At 50.8% G+C, this 22,066-nt stretch overlaps 1 protein-coding gene and 2 pseudogenes across 1 annotated transcript; all 3 read left to right on the forward strand.

The window, feature by feature from the left end:
- Positions 1–646: 646 nt before the first annotated feature.
- Positions 647–1,718, forward strand: LOC148596139 (uncharacterized; annotated as a pseudogene).
- A 6,775-nt stretch (positions 1,719–8,493) lies between these two features.
- LOC148596140 (SUN domain-containing protein 3-like) lies at positions 8,494–12,914 on the forward strand. The gene is made up of 9 exons (XM_088529784.1): positions 8,494–8,559; positions 9,721–9,747; positions 10,222–10,262; positions 10,480–10,639; positions 11,025–11,109; positions 11,265–11,380; positions 12,028–12,195; positions 12,488–12,577; positions 12,762–12,914. Exons 1-9 carry the CDS (start codon positions 8,494–8,496, stop codon positions 12,912–12,914), a joined length of 906 nt encoding a protein of 301 aa, XP_088385910.1.
- A 1,999-nt stretch (positions 12,915–14,913) lies between these two features.
- LOC148596141 (uncharacterized) lies at positions 14,914–15,985 on the forward strand (annotated as a pseudogene).
- Positions 15,986–22,066: the final 6,081 nt, after the last annotated feature.

Consider the following 22,066-nt stretch of genomic DNA (forward strand, 5'->3'; position numbering starts at 1 on the left):
ATTAAAGAAGCAAAGTATGAATAATTACTCTTGAGGTAATACTTGCCTGCAGGATCCTGAGACTGAACATTCTCTCGAGTTGGCGGCTTACAGGGTTGCTGACAGGCTCCTAACTCAGCGGGTGTCCCTGCGGAGACAACGTAGACCTCGATGTTAGGATCCTCGCCCCCGCTCTCTCCAGCCCATCTTCTCTCCAGTAGCAACTGAGGCTTTTACAATTTGTAAGGACCGTTGCTGCTCCTTCCATGCCAGTCGCACTGGAGCTTGGCCATCGCTTCATTCTTGTTTCCTATGCCAAAGTATTTCTCTCGTCTCTTTCCAAGGGTACTAGTCAGAGTAGGGCTCCCAGTCCTCCACTGGTGGGGCGGGTGGGCGCCGCAGTCTGAGTTATTCCTGGCTTTCCCGCTTTCAAATTCTGCACTTTCTTGTTGTGCTTATTCAGATGCGGTGGAAGAGAGAAAGCAGAAGTTTTGTCAAGATGATACGGTGATCCACTCCCTGCAAGGGGCAGTAAACACTCTGCAGGAACAGCTAAAGGAGAACAAACAATTGTTGGAGGAGGAAAGAAACCAAAAGATGATATTAAAGAAAGAGTTGAGGAAACAACTCTTTTTTGAGGGAAGTAGATACTTTGTCAGAAATAGAAATGACACGTGCAGAGAAGGGGGCACAGCAAACTTATCCCCAGGGAGATTTACAGAAGGCCAAAGAAGCTGTAAAAAGCCCACCCCATACGTGTCCACTGATTAAAACAAGAGTATGTGTATGAGGACTATGGCGATGAACATCCTCAGGTTACCACCAAAGAAGTCCCATTCACTGCAACTGAATTAGCAAAGCTGAGAAAAGATTTTGCAAAAACTGCGCAGGAATCAGAGACAGAGTATGTGTGGAGAGTGTCTTTGTCAGGAGGGGATGGAATCTTGTTGTCAGAAAAAGAAAGAAAAGGGTATCGGGGTCCGGTTGTGTTTCTGACTGCTGGCGATCGCTGAGCCCCATGGTCATTGACTCAGAGAGCTGCGTATTGGGCTGGAGGGCTGACCCCTTTGGAAAGAGGAGATCCGCTTGCCCTAACGGGGACGGTGGATCAGTTAGTGGAAACTGTGCAAAAGGCGGCCTGTCTCCAGATGATGTGTGATCAGGAGCTGAAGCCTAACCAGCGTTCCCTAATGATGCTGCCTGTGGACCCAGAGAGAATGACTCCCCTGATACGAGGACTTCCTGACTCCCTGAAACCCATTGGGATTCCATTACCCGTGATGGAGAAAGCCGCTCTGGAGGGGATGGTGACCCCTGACTGTCAGTGGCCAGGGAGGAAAGTATGGAAATGGGGAGAGATCGCCCAGGAGTTGATTAATTTGGGGAGAAAATACGGCCCTGTTGCCGAATTGTCCCAAAGAAGTGAAACCAGGGTTATATGGGCTGCAGAACGGGTTAGTGGGCGGTGATCATCCCCCGTGAAGGGCCGAGATTTGGGGTCAATCCAAAATCACAGTTCTGGGAGAGAGAATCTTCCAACCTGAAACGAGCTGTTGCGGCTAGGGCTTCAGAAAGGTATTCCCCGGGATTCGATGGACGGACTCCCAACCAAGGAATTAGAACGACTAGTGCAGGAATGGTCAGGGCAAACGGCCTCTTTCAGATCAACCCCCAGTGCCACGCCCTTAATAGACCTTGAGGAGGAGCTGGCTGAGAAGAAGGCCAGGGCGGGAAACTAATTCCTCCTCTCTCAGAGGGTGAGGGGGGAGGCGGAGGATGGATGTTTGCAAGACAAGTCACCTGCAATACGACAGGGGATTTATTGATTACTGTTGCTGTAGGACCAAGGAGAAGACCGGTAGCCTTTTTAATTTATACAGGAGCACAAATTACCGCACTAATGTGGACTGAAGCAGAGTGATGTGGAATCTCGATTCCATCCAGGAAGCTAATTGTTTTAAATGCCTTGGGAAAAACACAGTCGGTGCCTGTGAGTCCAGTGACACTATGGTTACCAGAAGAACAAGAGCCTGTCAAGACCACTGTGGCCGTAGGCTCTTTTCAGATGAATCTTCTAGGCATAGATGTTTTGAAGGGTAGGCAGTGGCGTGATACCCAGGGAAATTCGTGGTCTTTTGGTATTTCCCAGATCATAGAATCATAGAATCATAGAATGCTTAGGGTTGGAAGGGACCTCTAGAGATCATCTAGTCCAACCTCCCTGCATACGCAGGGTCACCTAGAGCACGTGGCACAGGACTGCATCCAAGCGGGTTTTGAAGATCTCCAGAGAAGGAGACTCCACAACCTCTCTGGGCAGCCTGTTCCAGTGCTCTGTCACCCTCACTGTTAAGAAATTTTTCCTTAAGTTCCTATGGAATTTTTGGTGCTTCAGCTTCCGGCCATTTCCTCTAGTCCTATCAGTGGCCACCACTGAAAAGAGACCAGCACTGTCCTCTGCGCTCCCTCCCTTGAGGTATTTATATACACTGATCAGATCCCCTCTCAGCCTTCTCTTCTCCAGGCTGAACAGGCCCAGCTCCCTCTGCCTCTCCTCATAGGGCAGATGTTCCAGGCCCCTGATCATCCTTGTGGCCCTGCGCTGGACTCTCTCCAGCAGCTCCACATCCCTCTTGTACTGTGGGGCCCAGAACTGGACACAATACTCCAGATGAGGCCTCGCTAGGACTGAGTAGAGGGGCAGGATCACCTCCCTCGGCCTGCTGGAGACGCTCTTCTTAATGCACCCCAGGATCTCATTGGCCTTCTTGGCCACGAGGGCACACTGCTGCCTCATGGTCAACTTGTCATGCACCACAACACCCAGGTCTTTCTCCGCAGAGCTGCTCTCCAGAAGGTCAGTCCCCAGCCTGTATTGGTGTCTGGGGTTATTCCTCCCCAGGTGCAGGACCTTGCACTTGGCCTTGTTGAATTGCATGAGGTTTTTCACCGCCCAGTTGTCCAGCCTGTATAGATCAGGCAATTGACCGGAATATCCGCTGCAAGTGGCGCCTACCCTCCCCGCTTCCAAACTGACAGATCTGAAACCCTATCCACTGCCATTAGGAGCCACAGAGGGGATCACACCAGTTCTGGGGGATTTAGAGAAACAAGTGGTTGCAGTTTCCACTCACTCCCCCCTTAACTCCCCAGCGTGGCCTTTCAGAAAGGCAGACGGTAAATGGAGATTGACTATAGATTACCGGAGACTGAATGCCAACACAGGTCCACTAACATTGCTGAATTCAGAGCGACCATTCAGGAACAATCTCATCCTGTTATGGCAATGATCGATGTCAAGGATATATTTTTCATGGTCCCTTTACAACCTGAGGACCAGGATTGTTTTGCCTTCACCTAGGAGGGACACCAGTACACCTTTACACGACTCCCACGAGGATACAAGCACTCCTTGACGCTGGCCCACCATGCTCTAGCGCAAGAGTTACAAAAAATCCTCCTAAGGGCGGAAGTAAAGATCTATCAATATATAGATGATGTGCTGATAGGAGGGAGTCAGGTGGAAGAAGTTAGAGAAACCCAGAAGGACATCATCAACCACTTAGAAAGTACAGGCTTGACAATTCCACCTGAGAAAATACAAGCTCCTTCAAGTAAGGTAACATTTTTAGGGGTTGGGTGGGAGGAATGACATGTATCCCACCGGATACCCTTTCCTCTCTTGACCGGATCAAGATGCCAGAATCCAAGAGAGACTTACAGCATGCACTAGGGTTGCTTGTGTTCTGGAGGAAGCATATTGCTCACTTTTCAATTACTGCCAGACCCCTGTACGACTTACTGCGAAAAAGAGTTCAGTGGGAATGGACTCAGGTTCATGATGAGGCTTTACAGCTGTTGGTGTTTGAAGCGACTGCCTATCAGGCCCTTGGTCCCACTCACCCATCCGATCCAGTTCAAACTGAATGGGGATTTGCCAAGACTGGACTGTGAATCCGTTTGCGGCAAAAGGGTCCAGAGGGACCTAGTGGGCCCATTGGTTTTTATTCTCACAGCTTTAAAGACGCTGAAAAAGGATATACAGCTTGGCAGAAAGGTTTATTTGTAGTTAGTTAAGCTCTAAGGGAAGCTGAACGGACTATCTGGCAACAACCTATAGTGCTCAGAGGCCCATTTAAAGTGATTAAAGCAGTATTGGCAGGAACCCCACCCCCTGATGGGGTGGCTCTGAGAGACTCTGTGCGAAAATGGTACGCACAAATAGAACACTATCGTGATTTTTTTTCTGTATCTGAAGGAACCACAAAGGCGTTCAGTATACAAGATGAGGTGGACTTGGATAGAGAAACACCCGGGTTATGATCTGTAATACAGGTAGCTCTTCTGTTTTCTGAACAATTGCAGAATGTCTGGTTTACGGATGCCTCGTCAAAGCGAGAGGGAAAAACTTGGAAATATCCAGCAGTGGCACTTTGGATAGGTACTGAGGAACAGATCATTACTGAAGGAGAAGGTAGTGTACAAGTAGGAGAACTAACCGCTGTGTGGAGCGTTTTCCCACATGAGGCTCAAGCTGCTTCTCCTGTCTATATCTGTACTGAGTCTTATGCCGTGTTTAAAGGCTGCACTGAGTGGCTTCCATTCTGGGAATAAAACTGATGGGAGGTCAATACAATATCTCTATGGCAAAAGGAAAAATGGCAGGATATTCTTACCATTGCCAAACAAGGGGCATTTGCAGTAGCTTGGATAGCATCTCATCAACGAGATGACACCGCGGTGAACCGATGGAATGCCAAAGTGGATGAACTAGCACGGGCTGGCTCCCCTACAAAACACCCAGATAGCGGAGAATTGGGAACATCTCTTGGAATGGCTACATGTAAAACGGAAACCTTCAGGAGCGAAGGAGCTGTTTTGTGAGGCACAAGCCCGAGGGTGGCCGGTTACAAGGGAGGAGTGTAAAACCTGTGTATCTTCTTGCAAATAATGCTGAGTCCATCTGGACAGACACCCTCTGGGAGCTGCCCCTCTGCACTTGAGAGAGGGAAAAGGCCTGTGGGAGGCCTGGCACATTGATTACATCGGCCCCTTTCGAAGGTCAGAGGGAAAGCACTATGTACTGGCAGGCGCAGACAGAGTATCTGGATTAGTGCAAGCTAAAGCATGTGCTAAGGCAATAGGAGAAAACACCATAAAGGCTCTGAAAGAATGGTTTGGAATCTTCCCCAAACCGCAGTCAATTCAATCAGATAACGGCTCACATTATACAGCTAAAGTGGTCCAGGAGTGGGCAGCTCAGGAGGAAATTTCGTGGGTGTTTCATACTCCATATTACCCTCAAGCGAATGGAATCGTGGAAAGAACGGTCTTATGAAAACAATTCCTCAAACCACATGAGCCAGGATGGGCTGAGCAGGTGTGGGATGTGGTGATCAGTGTTAACAGTCACTGGGGAATAAATGGATGTCCAAAGATCACAACATTTTACCCAAACGCTCCAAAGATCATACCAACCCCACATGATCCTGATCACCCTAGAGATCCATCTTATTCCCCACGACAGCCTGTCTTGGTTGAAATCCCCGCCGTGAGGGCGGTACCACTGGTATTGGACACTCCAATAAACAAATACACCTGGAAGGCAAAAAACACCCATGGGAAAATCCATAAGATTGTTGGATTGTTCCCTCTTTCTAACTCGAGAAGTCTTTTGTTTCATTTCAAGAAGAAGCAAGTGACCCAGATTCGCCCACAGAAGATGTGAACCAGATGCTGATTGTAATATAATTTGGTTAAAATGTCTATGTCATTTTTAATTATATTGTTCTGGAGGGTTATCTCTAAGAGTAAGGAGAAGCCAATTCCCCCAAATTCCACCAATCTATATGATCCATTTAAGGATAACGAATTTGTTTCGTTAGCAAGACCTGTAAGCCAAGCTTTTAATCGGAGTATGGTAATCTGGGAGAGAGAGAGGTTGCCTGCGACAAGCGATCTGTCGAGGTTAATATAGGTGGAAAACAAAAGTGGGGGAAGACTGAGTAGCCTCCTGAAAGAATAATCAAGCATTATGGGCCTGCTACCTGGAGTCCTGGTGAACCATAGTCAAGGGCGAGACTGGGTTGGCCTCTGTGTTCGCCACCAAGAAGAAACTTGAGCTCTGCTGTTGGCTGCCACCCATTAGGCGTTGAGCGGTGGGGACATATGCCATGCCAGACCTTGATGTAAGTGAAGGTCACCTCTCTCTCTGAGGGCCTGTAGCAGTCGTGGCGACAGTCGTTCTCCACAACTTGTCACTCTTTTTGACGGGCCAGACAGGGTTATTCCAAGCTGTGGTAGTGGGTTTATAACTGCTGCATCCCTAGGTCTTTAATTGTCTGCGAAATGTCTTCATGCCCCCAGAATCTTGTACTGTGTCGTGGCTATTGATTTAGTTGCGGCATGAATCTGCACAGAGGGCATTTTTACTTTTCTGACTAAAATTGTCTGGGTACTAATGTAGTTCTTTGTTCCAAATTGCTACAAGGCGTCAGAAAGTTTAAAAGTCAGTCCCTTTAAAATATCAATTCCAATTACATATTCAGCAACAGGAATTATGATAACTGAATACAATCATTTTGGGAGATTCTCTATTTTCATTTCTATTTATGCTTGTACAACTTCAATTTGGTTTCCTCCCCAAAAATTGCTTGGGATTTCCATATATTAAGGAGGCCTTCGCTCCAGGAGCAACAGAGGCTTTTACAATTTGTAAGGACCGTTGCTGCTCCTTCCATGCCAGTCGCACTGGAGCTTGGCCATCGCTTCATTCTTGTTTCCTATGCCAAAGTATTTCCCTAGTCTGCTTCCAAGGATACAAGTCAGAGTACGGCTCCCAGTCCTACACTGGTGGGGCGGGTGGGCGCCGCAGTCTCAGTTATTCCTGGCTTTCCTGCTTTCAAACTCTGCACTTTCTTGTTGTGCTTATTCAGCCCTCTCTGCTGATATATATTACACAATACAGATCTAAAGACCACAGACACAAACAGCACTAACACAATTTCTATCCAGTGGCGGCCAAAACCACAAAGAACCGCAGTAGATGCAATGCAAACTATGCTTTATTGTTCTCTAAGTACATTATTTATACTGAGATTTTCTCGTCGTGGCTGCTACTTATTGGTGAGGACTACAAATGACAGTAGCTAGTAACAGAGTTATGACTGGACGATTCTTAGCTTGGCCAGCTTCTGCTCCGTGGCCATAACCTCCTTAAATTGATCAGAATTTTCTGCTGTCTCCGTGTGAACTCCGCCTCATAGATTCACGCTAATCTTTTCAAGGCTAACATTCTTTGCTATGGGAGCCATGGATTCCACTGACCAGGTGCAATCCCTGACAAGGGCCATCTAGGAGGCAAGTGTAGGCCAATAGGCCTGCTGTTGACATGAATGACAGTTAGTGTAAGTAACTTGTGCAGTATTCTAATTACTGGTGGCCGCTATACACTCTGCAAGATCAAGAGAAGAGGCCAAAGAATGGAAATTTAAGATGTAACATAACTTTGTAATATGCTGCTTTTTAGGAGGCAGGATAAGGCAGGCACAGAAACACCTCGTCTATGAGGAAAGTCTGACAGAGGTGCTCTTCTTAGGCCTGGAGAAGATTTTAGATGCTATTAATGTGTCTCATGAGGATGAGGCCAGCCTCTTTTCAGTGGTGCCCAGCAACACGACGCCAGGCAGTGGGCACGCACTGGACCACCATCTCCTCATGAGCAATCATTTATTTCCTAGGAGGGTGACTGTGCCGCGCAACAGATGGCGCAGAGAGCTTGTGGCCTCTCCATCCTTCGAGAGAGTCCAAAGTCCCCAGGAGGCGGTCCTGGCCAACATGCTCTAGGTGACCCTTCGGGAGCAGAGGGGCTTGGGCAGCATTGCGAGATGTCCCTTCCCACCTCAGGCATCCTGGAGGGTGGTGCTGCGGGGCAGAGAGAAGATAGCCTGAGAAGCGCTAGAGCCATGGGAGCCCTGCTCTGCCTGGAGAGCCTGCTGCTCGGAGCGGCAAGCAGCGACACTGAGGAGCAAAAGGAAGAGCTAGACAAGGAGGCGTGAGCACCTGGCAGCCTAGAAGCAAAGTGCTCACGACATGGCAAGAGCAGAAGTGGGCAGACGTGCCACAAGCCTCCATGCCTAGAGACTGCATCAAGCGCTGAGCTCCAAGGTTGCTGCTTAATTCCTCCAAGTGCAAAGAGCAGCTGCTCCCAAGTAGAGCTGCTCTGGAGCTCCCCTCACTCTCATCCTACTCAGGAGCTCTCTACACCAGAAGGGTGTGGGAATTGCCAGCACCCCCAGCAAGCGTGCCGAGAACCTAGACCTCCTTGAGCCTTAGCAATGGTCAAAGGAAAGGGCTGTCCTGCGGAGCTGCCCTGGCGCTGGCTGAGTGCAAGCAGGAAAAGCAGAACAGGCTGCGGCATCATTGGCTGGGGCAAAGGGCCCTGGGTGCCCTGGCACAGAGCAAGCAAAACAAGAGCTGGGAATATGCTCCAGCGTCAGCAAAGCCCAAACCTGCATGGGGCTGCATCAGCTCTTCCTGCGCGAGTGGATGGCAGAGTGCGAGGAAGACACTCAGCACCCGGTCAGCTCGCCTGTGTCCACGCTGGATCCTGCCAGTGCAAGGGCGGCATTGACAGACTGCAGAGGCCGCAGCAGAGGCCACAGACTGCGGCCTCACTCCGTGCTAAGACCCCTCTGCGCAGGTCATCACAGGCGGCCCCTGACCTCACAGCACTCGGCTCTTGTGACCTCACCCTCAGCTGCCCTACATAAAAGGCCAGTGCGCAGAGGGCTGTCGCTCTGCGAGTGAACAGGTTTGCAGAGGCCAGCAAGTGCTTGGGAAGAGGCGTTGGTGTCTTTGCAGATCAGCGACCTTTTCTCTTTTGCTGGAGTCTTACCTGGAGCAGAGCAGAGATGCCAGCCGGTCTGGTCCGGTGGGTGCAATGGGGCCCAAAGAGCAGGGAGGGAGAAGAGCAGAAGCCCTGTGCGCATCCTGGCAGCTTCCTTGGTGGGGCCAGAGCGCTCCTGAGCACTGGGCTGTGGGCAGCACTGCCCTCCAGACTGGGGAGCCAGGCAGCCCAGCAGAGCCTTTCGGGGCGCAAGGCACAGCCCATTCTCCTCGGGAGAGTCCCGGGGCACCACACCGTGTCGGGCCAGAACACGATACCGGGCAGGGACTGTGTGTGCAAGCCAGAGGTCTTCACGGGCCTCAGCGCGCACAGGGAGGGCTACTCCACCGCAGAGCTTCCTAAAGCCCGTGGGTCTTCACCGTCCTGCCGCACTGGGAAACCTGGCGGAAGTGAAGCCCCCAGGCACAGGAGCGGGACACTAAAGCTCAGCTCTAGGCTGGGAAAACACCTGCATTCCTTCTCCTGCAGGCCATGCGTCTCCTCAGCACGGGGTGGCAGAAGGCTCATCCAGATCCTTTTCTTGCTGGCCCCAGTGTTTGCTGGTGAGCAGTGCTGACCAACCATCTGGTGGGGCTGCCCAGGCATGCTGGAGGGCAGCTTTGAGGGGGAGGGAGAGGCGGCAGATCCCGAGATCTCCAAGATAGGAAGCTGGGAATGCCAGGGCGGGTCACTTAGGTGGAGCACAGCCTGCCTCCTACCTTCCATGGGTTCAGGCAGTGTGAAAGAGTGGAGTGCTTAGGAGCATTATGGCTAGAAGTGCCTCCCTGCTTCAGAAGCTCTTGATGTTGTGACTTGCAGTTGGCGTTTACTGCTGGGTCTTGCTCCTCCCCAAGACCAAGTGTGAAGAGGAAGCGCTGCAGGTACGTGCCTCTTGTTATGGGAATGAAAAGCGTTGTGAAGGCCGTAGAGCAGAGCTCCTGCTTCCCCTACAAAAGTTCAGAATGTGGTGCAGCTTTGCAGGGCTAGTCCTCACAGAGATCAGGGCGGGAGAGGGACTTGTGTCGATGCTTGTGCTTGTCCTTGTGTCTGCATAGCTGCTGAATGAGCTCTGAGGCCAAGATCTCCCCACTGGAGTCAGCTCTGTGGCTTTATAGGCAGCAGACGAGAGACATTGGGCAGGAGGTGCCTTTGCTCTTGCTTTAGCTCCTGGAGCCTGCAAGTGCTCCAAGAGGAAATGGGCTGCCCCAAGACACCGGCTGCTGAGAGGCCTCATTCCTCTGCCTTGCTCCAAGTGCTGGAAAGCAGCAGGCACTCTGCCTCCTAGGGAAGGATCCTGTGGGAAGTGCCCATGCTGCTCGTGGGACTTGCTCTCACGGAGGCCCTTTGTGTTGCAGGATAAGGCCAGCGTGCCTGAAGCTGAGCTCTCAGCTCTCAGGTAAGAGCGCTTCCTTGGCCCGCACCTGCTTGAATGGAAAAATAGGCAGGGCTGCAGGCTGCCGCCTGTGCTCAGAGTGCAAGGGAAGCCTTTGTTAATGCGAGAGAGGGAAGGGGATGGGGGCAAGAAGGTGGCAAGCTGCTTGTGAGTGCATTGGGGAGCTGCCTGCAGGGGCTGCGCAGGTGCTGCACAAGACCTGCTTTCCCTTTGTCCTTAGTAACACGTTGGGGTTGCTGAAGGAGAAAAAGAGAGAGCGGGAGCTTCTAGAAAAGCAGGTGATTCGCCTGCATGAAGAGATCAGGCATGAACATGAGGCCATCCTGCGCTCAGTGGAAGACGTCTTGGAGGAGAGGGAGATGGACGCTGAGAAGAGAGAGGTAAAGAGACTGTCATCTGATGCAAGGCCTTGCTCTCGTTTGGAGGCTCCCCGCTGCTGCTTCCTCTCGGCCCTTCCAGAGTGACTCTGTCCTCTTGCTGCCCGGGGCAAAGGTGTCTCTCAGGGCTCCTTGGGGCAGCGGGGAGCTGAGCAAGGTCTACTCTGTGGCTCAGGAGACTGCTGTTCTCCCACTGTGCCCCCTTGACTCGTCACAAAGCGCTCACCAAAAAGCTGTGGTACCATTCCCCACCGGGAGATGCCCTAGGCCGATGCACCGCGCGGCTGCCCTTGCCTCGCACTTAGTGTTCATGCAGACGTGCCCATTGAGGAGCTGCTCTCATTCTCTGCGTTAATTTCCATCTCCACCTTTGCAATGTTTTCCTCAGGCCCTTCTTGAGTTGACCCGGGCAGCTCTTGAGCAGATAGGGGCCACGTATGTTGAGATGGCTGACTGGGCTCTGCAAAGCACAGGTAAGCCTTTGGGAAGTGTGCGGGCACTGGGCTGCTGTATGGTCCTCCCCAAAAGACTGCGTAGGTGGGCTTGCAGCCTCAGAGATCCGTGCTAGCTCACTGCTTCTCCTAGCTCTTGGAGGGTCCTAGGCAGCTGCTTTGCATGTGTATTTCAGGGGCCACCATCGACAGAGCCCGCACATCGGAGAGTTACAGTAGGCGACACTCTGTATCTTGCTGGCTTTGTCGAGTCTTCTTTACCCAGGCCTATCCTCCGGACACCATTTTGCAGGTAACAGCATGGAGAGCATGCAGGACGTCCGAGACAGTTCCTTGTTTCTAGCGGGGGCACCAAGGCCAAGCACTTCCCTTCACAGCCCCAGGCTCGCTGAGCCCTACTGCGCTGCCCCTCTTCCTGACCACCGCGTGCCTTTGGCCACTGCACTCCCACCAGGGCTGAAGCCAAGAACAGCAGCAAGGTGCCCGCAAGGGTGGTGGCATTTTTCTGGGGACCTTGTCCTTGGCAGCTGCATTTTGCCACCTCCACGCCGAAGGCCCCTGTTTTTGAGAGAGGGCAGTTGAGGAGGGTCTGCTGGGGTCTGTCCCCTTGGAGAAGTGTGGGGGCTCACAAGGGCCTTGCCACTGCCTCAGGCTTTGAAGGCTCTGCCGTGGCCTCCCCCAGGGAGCCCTGAGCTCTCTCGCGATGGCGTGCAAGATGAGAGCGGCTTTTGGGAAGTCACTCGCTCTGAGATGTTTCCTACTGAGGGTTTTGGTCTGCTGAGCACAGGTGCCCAGTGCCCTCCTGCCCCTTTGCGCCCCTTGTGTGCCTCTCCATGCACAACGCCAGCCCCAGGTGTGCGCTTCTTGCAAAGCCCCCAGTGTGCCAGTGTGGGCTCCTGGAGTGCCTTGCCGCTGAAGGGGGCTGCTTTCTGCTTGCAGCCGAAGACCTCCCCTGGTCAGTGCTGGGCTTTCCAAGGAGCCGAGGGCCAAGTGGTCATACGGTTGCCGCAGCACATCTGGCCAGTGGCTGTCACCGTGGAGCACATCTCAAAGGCAGTGTCTCCATCCGGGGAAGTCAGCAGTGCCCCCAAAGATTTTGCCGTCTTTGTAAGTCTCTGCTTTGCACCTGCTGGGAGGGAAGGGCCAGGGGAGGCCTCACTGTCTTGGTGCCTCCTCTCCAAGAAGGGCGGCCTTGTTGCTGCAGAGCAGCATATCCTGCATGGGCCTGTGGGGAGCTCTGGAGTGCTTTGGCCTCTCCAGCGTTGTGCTTTCTGGGATTCAACCCACCTGTTGCTAGAGCAGTGGGACATAATGCAGGCTTCCCAATGGTGACTGAGCGGGCTCTTCTCCATTGGCTCTGCCTGAGCATTACCTGCTATCCTTGTCGGTTGCTTTTAAGGGTATGGATGAGGAAGGCCCCGAAGAAGAGCTCCTGGGGCTTTTTGCATATGATGTGGAGCAAGAGGCGGTTCAGACCTTCCACCTCAAGGTACTGTGAGTGCGTGTGGGCACAATGCAAGGAAGGAGCTGGGTTAGCCTGCAAGGGCTTGGGCAACAGAGGGTGACCCAAAGAGTCCTGTGCCTTGTGGCTCTGCCTTATGACCCGTGGCTGCCTCCTTGCTCGGGGATACTTTTTGCTTCCCAGCAGGGCTAACACTGCATTTCCTTTACAGAAGCAGCTTCCCAGAGCCTTCCAGTTCATCAAATTCAAGGTGAAGAGCAACTGGGGGAAGCACGAGTACACCTGCCTTTACCGAGTGCAGGTTCATGGCATAATGGCAGCTCAGAGGTTCCAGCTGAGCCAGGAGAGTAGAGAGGTTCTGTGAATCACAATAAAGGAGTCTGTCTTGTGTCAGTTCACCTTGGTGCTATGTGTGGCTCCTGAAGTTCCATTCCTGAGGCAGGCTGCACAAGCTACGCATGCTGAGCACATGTAGAGAGAGGCAGAAGGGCAGCTGGCTCTCTGCAAAGCAGGACTCTGCTCTTCCAGGCAGTCTGAGGGCACTTGTTCACTTGTTTCGATTAAGTTGTGAGGCATGAGGAAGCAAATAGCCTCTTGGAAAGGTGTCCCCCACAGCTCGTGTGATCCCTCAGCACAGAGATGTGCCACCTTCACTGTGCAGGTGCAGCGAGCCTGCCTCCTGCCTCAGCGCCGCTAAGAGCCAGTTGTGCTTGCACCACTCCTGATCAAAGGAGCTGTCTGCCGGAGGGGAAGGACGGCTCTTGTCTTTGGTGCAGGCAACAGGGCAGGGCCCCTGGGCTCCAAGGGCAGCCCCAGGTGCTGCAGCTGCAGCTTTCGCAGCACAGGGCACTGCCTCAAAGTTCCCGATTGCATGGCACAAGAGCATGCCAAGGCAGGGAAAGCTTTCCGGCTGTGCCAGGAGAGGGGCTGAAAACAGGTCACTCCACAAGGTTCTGCCTGCTTTCTCCCCTGCTAAATACCAAAGCCTCTGGGAAGCTGCAACGTGGCATTTACTGGAGGACTTGGCGGGCTCTTGCATTGCTCCCCTGGTGCAAGAGCAGTTCAAGAGCAGGCGCCAGGGGCTCAGCAGGAGCAGAGTGCTCTGCACTCCATGTTGGGCTCAGCGGCTGTGTGCCTCCTTCTGCAGCAGAAGACAGCTCTGCAGAACAAGGAGGACTGCACTCCCTGTGTTCCCATCAAGAGAGATGGACCAGGTGCCATCTCTAACAGGGTGGCAGGCAGTTCCCTCGCGGAACTGAAAGATCCAGGTCCTCTTGGCGTGCTCTGAGGACAGCAACCCTATCACGGGCGCTCTCAGCACCCGCAACACACCCTGAACTACCTCCTCATCCTGAGCAGATGCACCACAGCTTGGTGCTCTCAAAGAATGGGAGAAGGAGCACCAAAGGGGTCCTGCGGTCCTGCAAAGCAGCAGCCTCCTACCAACAGGAGGCACTTTCTTCTTGTGCATATTCCGCCCTCTCTGCTGATATATATTACACAATAAAGATCTGAAGACCACAGACACAAACAGCACAGACACAGTTTCTATCCAGTGGCACAACCTCACATAGCTGTGCACTCCCCTAGTGAGTTCCACTGTTTCAATTGCCGAATGCCATCCTCGTCGCCAATTAGGTTGCGAATGGGCTTGGGGTTCGGCAATAATCACACACAAAAAGGTGGCTATGGCGAGTCTTTTTTCAGGTGAAACCACATTAAAGAAGCAAAGTATGAATAATTACTCTTGAGGTAATACTTGCCTGCAGGATCCTGAGACTGAACATTCTCTCGAGTTGGCGGCTTACAGGGTTGCTGACAGGCTCCTAACTCAGCGGGTGTCCCTGCGGAGACAACGTAGACTTCGATGTTAGGATCCTCGCCCCCGCTCTCTCCAGCCCATCTTCTCTCCAGTAGCAACTGAGGCTTTTACAATTTGTAAGGACCGTTGCTGCTCCTTCCATGCCAGTCGCACTGGAGCTTGGCCATCGCTTCATTCTTGTTTCCTATGCCAAAGTATTTCTCTCGTCTCTTTCCAAGGGTACTAGTCAGAGTAGGGCTCCCAGTCCTCCACTGGTGGGGCGGGTGGGCGCCGCAGTCTGAGTTATTCCTGGCTTTCCCGCTTTCAAATTCTGCACTTTCTTGTTGTGCTTATTCAGATGCGGTGGAAGAGAGAAAGCAGAAGTTTTGTCAAGATGATACGGTGATCCACTCCCTGCAAGGGGCAGTAAACACTCTGCAGGAACAGCTAAAGGAGAACAAACAATTGTTGGAGGAGGAAAGAAACCAAAAGATGATATTAAAGAAAGAGTTGAGGAAACAACTCTTTTTTGAGGGAAGTAGATACTTTGTCAGAAATAGAAATGACACGTGCAGAGAAGGGGGCACAGCAAATTTATCCCCAGGGAGATTTACAGAAGGCCAAAGAAGCTGTAAAAAGCCCACCCCATACGTGTCCACTGATTAAAACAAGAGTATGTGTATGAGGACTATGGCGATGAACATCCTCAGGTTACCACCAAAGAAGTCCCATTCACTGCAACTGAATTAGCAAAGCTGAGAAAAGATTTTGCAAAAACTGCGCAGGAATCAGAGACAGAGTATGTGTGGAGAGTGTCTTTGTCAGGAGGGGATGGAATCTTGTTGTCAGAAAAAGAAAGAAAAGGGTATCAGGGTCCGGTTGTGTTTCTGACTGCTGGCGATCGCTGAGCCCCATGGTCATTGACTCAGAGAGCTGCGTATTGGGCTGGAGGGCTGACCCCTTTGGAAAGAGGAGATCCGCTTGCCCTAACGGGGACGGTGGATCAGTTAGTGGAAACTGTGCAAAAGGCGGCCTGTCTCCAGATGATGTGTGATCAGGAGCTGAAGCCTAACCAGCGTTCCCTAATGATGCTGCCTGTGGACCCAGAGAGAATGACTCCCCTGATACGAGGACTTCCTGACTCCCTGAAACCCATTGGGATTCCATTACCCGTGATGGAGAAAGCCGCTCTGGAGGGGATGGTGACCCCTGACTGTCAGTGGCCAGGGAGGAAAGTATGGAAATGGGGAGAGATCGCCCAGGAGTTGATTAATCTGGGGAGAAAATACGGCCCTGTTGCCGAATTGTCCCAAAGAAGTGAAACCAGGGTTATATGGGCTGCAGAACGGGTTAGTGGGCGGTGATCATCCCCCGTGAAGGGTCGAGATTTGGGGTCAATCCAAAATCACAGTTCTGGGAGAGAGAATCTTCCAACCTGAAACGAGCTGTTGCGGCTAGGGCTTCAGAAAGGTATTCCCCGGGATTCGATGGACGGACTCCCAACCAAGGAATTAGAACGACTAGTGCAGGAATGGTCAGGGCAAACGGCCTCTTTCAGATCAACCCCCAGTGCCACGCCCTTAATAGACCTTGAGGAGGAGCTGGCTGAGAAGAAGGCAAGGGCGGGAAACTAATTCCTCCTCTCCCAGAGGGTGAGGGGGGAGGCGGAGGATGGATGTTTGCAAGACAAGTCACCTGCAATACGAAAGGGGATTTATTGATTACTGTTGCTGTAGGACCAAGGAGAAGACCGGTAGCCTTTTTAATTTATACAGGAGCACAAATTACCGCACTAATGTGGACTGAAGCAGAGTGATGTGGAATCTCGATTCCATCCAGGAAGCTAATTGTTTTAAATGCCTTGGGAAAAACACAGTCGGTGCCTGTGAGTCCAGTGACACTATGGTTACCAGAAGAACAAGAGCCTGTCAAGACCACTGTGGCCGTAGGCTCTTTTCAGATGAATCTTCTAGGCATAGATGTTTTGAAGGGTAGGCAGTGGCGTGATACCCAGGGAAATTCGTGGTCTTTTGGTATTTCCCAGATCATAGAATCATAGAATCATAGAATGCTTAGGGTTGGAAGGGACCTCTAGAGATCATCTAGTCCAACCTCCCTGCATACGCAGGGTCACCTAGAGCACGTGGCACAGGACTGCATCCAAGCAGGTTTTGAAGATCTCCAGAGAAGGAGACTCCACAACCTCTCTGGGCAGCCTGTTCCAGTGCTCTGTCACCCTCACTGTTAAGAAATTTTTCCTTAAGTTCCTATGGAATTTTTGGTGCTTCAGTTTCCGGCCATTTCCTCTAGTCCTATCAGTGGCCACCACTGAAAAGAGACCAGCACTGTCCTCTGCGCTCCCTCCCTTGAGGTATTTATATACGCTGATCAGATCCCCTCTCAGCCTTCTCTTCTCCAGGCTGAACAGGCCCAGCTCCCTCTGCCTCTCCTCATAGGGCAGATGTTCCAGGCCCCTGATCATCCTTGTGGCCCTGCGCTGGACTCTCTCCAGCAGCTCCACATCCCTCTTGTACTGTGGGGCCCAGAACTGGACACAATACTCCAGATGAGGCCTCGCTAGGACTGAGTAGAGGGGCAGGATCACCTCCCTCGACCTGCTGGAGATGCTCTTCTTAATGCACCCCAGGATCTCATTGGCCTTCTTGGCCACGAGGGCACACTGCTGCCTCATGGTCAACTTGTCATGCACCACAACACCCAGGTCTTTCTCCGCAGAGCTGCTCTCCAGAAGGTCAGTCCCCAGCCTGCATTGGTGTCTGGGGTTATTCCTCCCCAGGTGCAGGACCTTGCACTTGGCCTTGTTGAATTGCATGAGGTTTTTCACCGCCCAGTTGTCCAGCCTGTATAGATCAGGCAATTGACCGGAATATCCGCTGCAAGTGGCGCCTACCCTCCCCGCTTCCAAACTGACAGATCTGAAACCCTATCCACTGCCATTAGGAGCCACAGAGGGGATCACACCAGTTCTGGGGGATTTAGAGAAACAAGTGGTTGCAGTTTCCACTCACTCCCCCCTTAACTCCCCAGCGTGGCCTTTCAGAAAGGCAGACGGTAAATGGAGATTGACTATAGATTACCGGAGACTGAATGCCAACACAGGTCCACTAACATTGCTGAATTCAGAGCGACCATTCAGGAACAATCTCATCCTGTTATGGCAATGATCGATGTCAAGGATATATTTTTCATGGTCCCTTTACAACCTGAGGACCAGGATTGTTTTGCCTTCACCTAGGAGGGACACCAGTACACCTTTACACGACTCCCACGAGGATACAAGCACTCCTTGACGCTGGCCCACCATGCTCTAGCGCAAGAGTTACAAAAAATCCTCCTAAGGGCGGAAGTAAAGATCTATCAATATATAGATGATGTGCTGATAGGAGGGAGTCAGGTGGAAGAAGTTAGAGAAACCCAGAAGGACATCATCAACCACTTAGAAAGTACAGGCTTGACAATTCCACCTGAGAAAATACAAGCTCCTTCAAGTAAGGTAACATTTTTAGGGGTTGGGTGGGAGGAATGACATGTATCCCACCGGATACCCTTTCCTCTCTTGACCGGATCAAGATGCCAGAATCCAAGAGAGACTTACAGCATGCACTAGGGTTGCTTGTGTTCTGGAGGAAGCATATTGCTCACTTTTCAATTACTGCCAGACCCCTGTACGACTTACTGCGAAAAAGAGTTCAGTGGGAATGGACTCAGGTTCATGATGAGGCTTTACAGCTGTTGGTGTTTGAAGCGACTGCCTATCAGGCCCTTGGTCCCACTCACCCATCCGATCCAGTTCAAACTGAATGGGGATTTGCCAAGACTGGACTGTGAATCCGTTTGCGGCAAAAGGGTCCAGAGGGACCTAGTGGGCCCATTGGTTTTTATTCTCACAGCTTTAAAGACGCTGAAAAAGGATATACAGCTTGGCAGAAAGGTTTATTTGTAGTTAGTTAAGCTCTAAGGGAAGCTGAACGGACTATCTGGCAACAACCTATAGTGCTCAGAGGCCCATTTAAAGTGATTAAAGCAGTATTGGCAGGAACCCCACCCCCTGATGGGGTGGCTCTGAGAGACTCTGTGCGAAAATGGTACGCACAAATAGAACACTATCGTGATTTTTTTTCTGTATCTGAAGGAACCACAAAGGCGTTCAGTATACAAGATGAGGTGGACTTGGATAGAGAAACACCCGGGTTATGATCTGTAATACAGGTAGCTCTTCTGTTTTCTGAACAATTGCAGAATGTCTGGTTTACGGATGCCTCGTCAAAGCGAGAGGGAAAAACTTGGAAATATCCAGCAGTGGCACTTTGGATAGGTACTGAGGAACAGATCATTACTGAAGGAGAAGGTAGTGTACAAGTAGGAGAACTAACCGCTGTGTGGAGCGTTTTCCCACATGAGGCTCAAGCTGCTTCTCCTGTCTATATCTGTACTGAGTCTTATGCCGTGTTTAAAGGCTGCACTGAGTGGCTTCCATTCTGGGAATAAAACTGATGGGAGGTCAATACAATATCTCTATGGCAAAAGGAAAAATGGCAGGATATTCTTACCATTGCCAAACAAGGGGCATTTGCAGTAGCTTGGATAGCATCTCATCAACGAGATGACACCGCGGTGAACCGATGGAATGCCAAAGTGGATGAACTAGCACGGGCTGGCTCCCCTACAAAACACCCAGATAGCGGAGAATTGGGAACATCTCTTGGAATGGCTACATGTAAAACGGAAACCTTCAGGAGCGAAGGAGCTGTTTTGTGAGGCACAAGCCCGAGGGTGGCCGGTTACAAGGGAGGAGTGTAAAACCTGTGTATCTTCTTGCAAATAATGCTGAGTCCATCTGGACAGACACCCTCTGGGAGCTGCCCCTCTGCACTTGAGAGAGGGAAAAGGCCTGTGGGAGGCCTGGCACATTGATTACATCGGCCCCTTTCGAAGGTCAGAGGGAAAGCACTATGTACTGGCAGGCGCAGACAGAGTATCTGGATTAGTGCAAGCTAAAGCATGTGCTAAGGCAATAGGAGAAAACACCATAAAGGCTCTGAAAGAATGGTTTGGAATCTTCCCCAAACCGCAGTCAATTCAATCAGATAACGGCTCACATTATACAGCTAAAGTGGTCCAGGAGTGGGCAGCCCAGGAGGAAATTTCGTGGGTGTTTCATACTCCATATTACCCTCAAGCGAATGGAATCGTGGAAAGAACGGTCTTATGAAAACAATTCCTCAAACCACATGAGCCAGGATGGGCTGAGCAGGTGTGGGATGTGGTGATCAGTGTTAACAGTCACTGGGGAATAAATGGATGTCCAAAGATCACAACATTTTACCCAAACGCTCCAAAGATCATACCAACCCCACATGATCCTGATCACCCTAGAGATCCATCTTATTCCCCAGGACAGCCTGTCTTGGTTGAAATCCCCGCCGTGAGGGCGGTACCACTGGTATTGGACACTCCAATAAACAAATACACCTGGAAGGCAAAAAACACCCATGGGAAAATCCATAAGATTGTTGGATTGTTCCCTCTTTCTAACTCGAGAAGTCTTTTGTTTCATTTCAAGAAGAAGCAAGTGACCCAGATTCGCCCACAGAAGATGTGAACCAGATGCTGATTGTAATATAATTTGGTTAAAATGTCTATGTCATTTTTAATTATATTGTTCTGGAGGGTTATCTCTAAGAGTAAGGAGAAGCCAATTCCCCCAAATTCCACCAATCTATATGATCCATTTAAGGATAACGAATTTGTTTCGTTAGCAAGACCTGTAAGCCAAGCTTTTAATCGGAGTATGGTAATCTGGGAGAGAGAGAGGTTGCCTGCGACAAGCGATCTGTCGAGGTTAATATAGGTGGAAAACAAAAGTGGGGGAAGACTGAGTAGCCTCCTGAAAGAATAATCAAGCATTATGGGCCTGCTACCTGGAGTCCTGGTGAACCATAGTCAAGGGCGAGACTGGGTTGGCCTCTGTGTTCGCCACCAAGAAGAAACTTGAGCTCTGCTGTTGGCTGCCACCCATTAGGCGTTGAGCGGTGGGGACATATGCCATGCCAGACCTTGATGTAAGTGATGGTCACCTCTCTCTCTGAGGGCCTGTCGCAGTCGTGGCGACAGTCGTTCTCCACAACTCGTCACTCTTTTTGACGGGCCAGACAGGGTTATTCCAAGCTGTGGTAGTGGGTTTATAACTGCTGCATCCACTAGGTCTTTAATTGTCTGCGAAATGTCTTCATGCCCCCAGAATCTTGTACTGTGTCGTGGCTATTGATTTAGTTGCGGCATGAATCTGCACAGAGGGCATTTTTACTTTTCTGACTAAAATTGTCTGGGTACTAATGTAGTTCTTTGTTCCAAATTGCTACAAGGCGTCAGAAAGTTTAAAAGTCAGTCCCTTTAAAATATCAATTCCAATTACATATTCAGCAACAGGAATTATGATAACTGAATACAATCATTTTGGGAGATTCTCTATTTTCATTTCTATTTATGCTTGTACAACTTCAATTTGGTTTCCTCCCCAAAAATTGCTTGGGATTTCCATATATTAAGGAGGCCTTCGCTCCAGGAGCAACAGAGGCTTTTACAATTTGTAAGGACCGTTGCTGCTCCTTCCATGCCAGTCGCACTGGAGCTTGGCCATCGCTTCATTCTTGTTTCCTATGCCAAAGTATTTCCCTAGTCTCTTTCCAAGGATACAAGTCAGAGTACGGCTCCCAGTCCTACACTGGTGGGGTGGGTGGGCGCCGCAGTCTCAGTTATTCCTGGCTTTCCTGCTTTCAAACTCTGCACTTTCTTGTTGTGCTTATTCAGCCCTCTCTGCTGATATATATTACACAATACAGATCTAAAGACCACAGACACAAACAGCACTAACACAATTTCTATCCAGTGGCGGCCAAAACCACAAAGAACCGCAGTAGATGCAATGCAAACTATGCTTTATTGTTCTCTAAGTACATTATTTATACTGAGATTTTCTCGTCGTGGCTGCTACTTATTGGTGAGGACTACAAATGACAGTAGCTAGTAACAGAGTTATGACTGGACGATTCTTAGCTTGGCCAGCTTCTGCTCCGTGGCCATAACCTCCTTAAATTGATCAGAATTTTCTGCTGTCTCCGTGTGAACTCCGCCTCATAGATTCACGCTAATCTTTTCAAGGCTAACATTCTTTGCTATGGGAGCCATGGATTCCACTGACCAGCTGCAATCCCTGACAAGGGCCATCTAGGAGGCAAGTGTAGGCCAATAGGCCTGCTGTTGACACGAATGACAGTTAGTGTAAGTAACTTGTGCAGTATTCTAATTACTGGTGGCCGCTATACACTCTGCAAGATCAAGAGAAGAGGCCAAAGAATGGAAATTTAAGATGTAACATAACTTTGTAATATGCTGCTTTTTAGGAGGCAGGATAAGGCAGGCACAGAAACACCTCGTCTATGAGGAAAGTCTGACAGAGGTGCTCTTCTTAGGCCTGGAGAAGATTTTAGATGCTATTAATGTGTCTCATGAGGATGAGGCCAGCCTCTTTTCAGTGGTGCCCAGCAACACGACGCCAGGCAGTGGGCACGCACTGGACCACCATCTCCTCATGAGCAATCATTTATTTCCTAGGAGGGTGACTGTGCCGCGCAACAGATGGCGCAGAGAGCTTGTGGCCTCTCCATCCTTCGAGAGAGTCCAAAGTCCCCAGG

Source organism: Tinamus guttatus, unplaced genomic scaffold (assembly GCF_059628265.1).
Source record: "Tinamus guttatus ecotype Peru unplaced genomic scaffold, ASM5962826v1 Tinamus_guttatus_pri_ptg000029l, whole genome shotgun sequence".
Classification (NCBI taxonomy): domain Eukaryota; kingdom Metazoa; phylum Chordata; class Aves; order Tinamiformes; family Tinamidae; genus Tinamus; species Tinamus guttatus.

What these genes read in the sequence shown, in the direction of transcription:
- LOC148596140 (XM_088529784.1), top strand. Translation starts at nt 8,494, where the DNA reads ATGGGGCTGCATCAGCTCTTCCTGCGCGAGTGGATGGCAGAGTGCGAG. An exon ending in AGGAAGACACTCAGCACCCG is followed by an intron (nt 8,560 to 9,720) that starts GTCAGCTCGCCT and finishes CTCCTCCCCAAG; the next exon opens with ACCAAGTGTGAAGAGGAAGC. An exon ending in CTCCGGACACCATTTTGCAG is followed by an intron (nt 11,381 to 12,027) that starts GTAACAGCATGG and finishes TTCTGCTTGCAG; the next exon opens with CCGAAGACCTCCCCTGGTCA.